The sequence below is a fragment of the Populus alba genome, chromosome 14, assembly GCF_005239225.2.
Source record: "Populus alba chromosome 14, ASM523922v2, whole genome shotgun sequence".
Taxonomy (NCBI): Eukaryota; Viridiplantae; Streptophyta; class Magnoliopsida; order Malpighiales; family Salicaceae; genus Populus; species Populus alba.
This window is the reverse complement of record NC_133297.1, coordinates 9,230,013-9,232,468: the sequence shown is the minus strand read 5'-3', so window position 1 is coordinate 9,232,468 and position 2,456 is coordinate 9,230,013. Positions and strand designations below refer to the sequence as shown.

The 2,456-nt window shown below is 39.6% G+C and overlaps 1 protein-coding gene across 1 annotated transcript; it reads left to right on the top strand.

Annotated features, from left to right (window-relative positions):
• The first annotated feature begins 857 nt into the window (after positions 1 to 857).
• Positions 858 to 2,206, top strand: LOC140954537 (uncharacterized). The gene is made up of 2 exons (XM_073404443.1): positions 858 to 2,028; positions 2,172 to 2,206. The coding sequence occupies exons 1-2, from the start codon at positions 858 to 860 to the stop codon at positions 2,204 to 2,206; spliced, it is 1,206 nt and encodes a 401-aa protein (XP_073260544.1).
• The last annotated feature ends 250 nt before the right edge of the window (positions 2,207 to 2,456 follow it).

Below are 2,456 nucleotides of genomic sequence, written 5' to 3'. Positions count from 1 at the left end.
TTTTAGTTTTTTCTGCATCTTAAACTTGCAGGCGGGCATGTAGCGTCTCAGAAACGCAGGGAAATTGTCGTTTTCTTTCTTTTGCGAAGGAGGCTGCGGTGTTTGCTTGAGATTCAATTTAATGGAAACTGAAAGAAATTCTTCATTCTGGAATCACCAAGCCTCCCACACACATGCCTGCGCGCACCGTGCACAAATAATGCACACAGATGCTTCGAAGCTTAAGGTTAAAGTCAAAACAATTGCTAAACCATCTAAAAAGAAAGCAGGAAAAGAATATTGTCTTCTTAACATGGCAATTATAAATGGAAAACAACATATTTCATCCTATATTGTTGCCTTCTACAGGAAACTGAAAGATCAGTTTCAATCTCAATATCTGTTAAGAATCCTATACTGTAAAACTGATTCTCTAGGAAGATAAATTTCAGGACAGTAAGCAATTGATTCCTAATCCATTGGAATGACTGTAAATGCTCTTGTATATATATATATATATATATATACGTGATGTGATCAATAAAACTCAACTCATTCCAGCAAACTCTGTTCTCTCTTTTCAATTTACATGGTATCAGAGCTGAGATCCTAAATACACAATCCTTAGCATCTTTTTCTTTCAATCTCCCTCTCTGTAGTTTGAGGGAAATAAAGGAAAGTCAGACCAGGCAATTCCTTTCTCTCCTTTCAATATCCTTAGCATCTTTTCTTTCGATCTTTCCTTTCCATTGTTTTCTATGGATTCTTCAAAAACAAATATCTCAAGTCCCTATTTCACTCACCATTCAGATCATCCAGGATTAATCCTGATTTCAAAACCATTAAATGGAGACAATTATTCTACTTGGAAAAGAGCCATGACTCTGGCCTTAAATTCCAAAAATAAATTAGGGTTCGTCAATGGCACAATCAAAGCTCCCTCAGAAGAAATCAATCATGAAGAATATGCAGCATGGTCTCGGTGCAACGATATGGTTCATTCTTGGATCATCAATACTCTTAACCCAGAAATCTCAGATAGTGTCATCTACTACTCAACTGCTAATGAAGTATGGGAAGATCTACATGAACGATTCTCCCAAAGCAATGCACCCCGCATCTTTGAAATTCAACGAGACATTGCTTGCCTCCGGCAAGAACAACTCTCAATCTCTACATATTACACGAAATTGAAAGGATTGTGGGATGAGCTATCCTCCTATAACGACACAATGCAGGGAACACAACAAGAACAACAAAAATTGATGCAATTTTTAATGGGATTGAATGATTCTTACAGTGCCATTCGCGGACAGATCTTGCTAATGAATCCCCTCCCTTCAATTCGTCAAGCATACTCCTCAATCTCACAAGAAGAGAAACAACGATTCCTAAGCTCAACGCTTACAGGTGATTGTTCTGGTAACAGTGCCGCCATGGCAGTACAACACAACAACAGTAGAAGAACTGGCAATTTTGATGCAAGAACAGGGAGACCGGAGCGATTCCACCATTCATATGGATCACATGATTTCAGATTGCACGAAAAATCACCAGAAAATAACAGTGGAGGACGACGATTTCAACATGACAGACGGCGCTCTGGCGGAGGCAGAGGACGCCCTTATTGTTCACACTGTGGAGAAGCGGGTCACTGGATACAGACCTGTTATGAATTACATGGGTACCCGCCGGGTCACCCAAAGACAAGGTATGGGTCAATGTCAAAACAGTTCAGCACAAAAAATCCAGTAGCTAATCATGTGTCCAAAGAAGCCTCTCCAGAAAATGGACAACCACTTATCGGGATTTCACAGGAACAATTGAAACAGCTCCTATCACTTTTAGACAATAAAAATGACGGACCCAGCTCTCGTGCAAATGTCGTATCTAAACCAGGTTTGTCTGAAATCACATCCCGCAGTTGGATCATTGATAGCGGAGCGACAGATCACATTTCTTCTAAGATATTTTCTGACAAGCATAACAAATGCACATTACCTCCAGTACTACTGCCTAGTGGAGAAAAGGCTAAAATTGTTGCAAAGGGTTCTTTACCTCTTAATTCTGTCTATTATCTGCACAATGTATTATGTGTACCTACATTTAAAGTAGATTTGATATCCGTCAGTCGTTTGACAAGAGACCTAAATTGCTCAATAATTTTCTTCCCTTATTGGTGTCTTTTGCAGGATCTGGTTACGAGGAGGATGATTGGTTTGGGTAAACAACATAACGGACTTTACTATTTGGTGGCTCTGGCGACAAAGCAAAATATGATCAACCCTTCATCCACCATCACTCAACCCACCTGCCACCTTACCATCTCATCCACCGATCTCTGGCATAACCGTTTAGGCCACACATCACCTTCCCGCTTACGTTTTATTGCTAAATTTTTTAAAAAAATTTCCATTCAATCCAACTCTATTTGCTCTGTATGCCCTTTGGCAAAACAAAATCGTTTACCTTTTAAT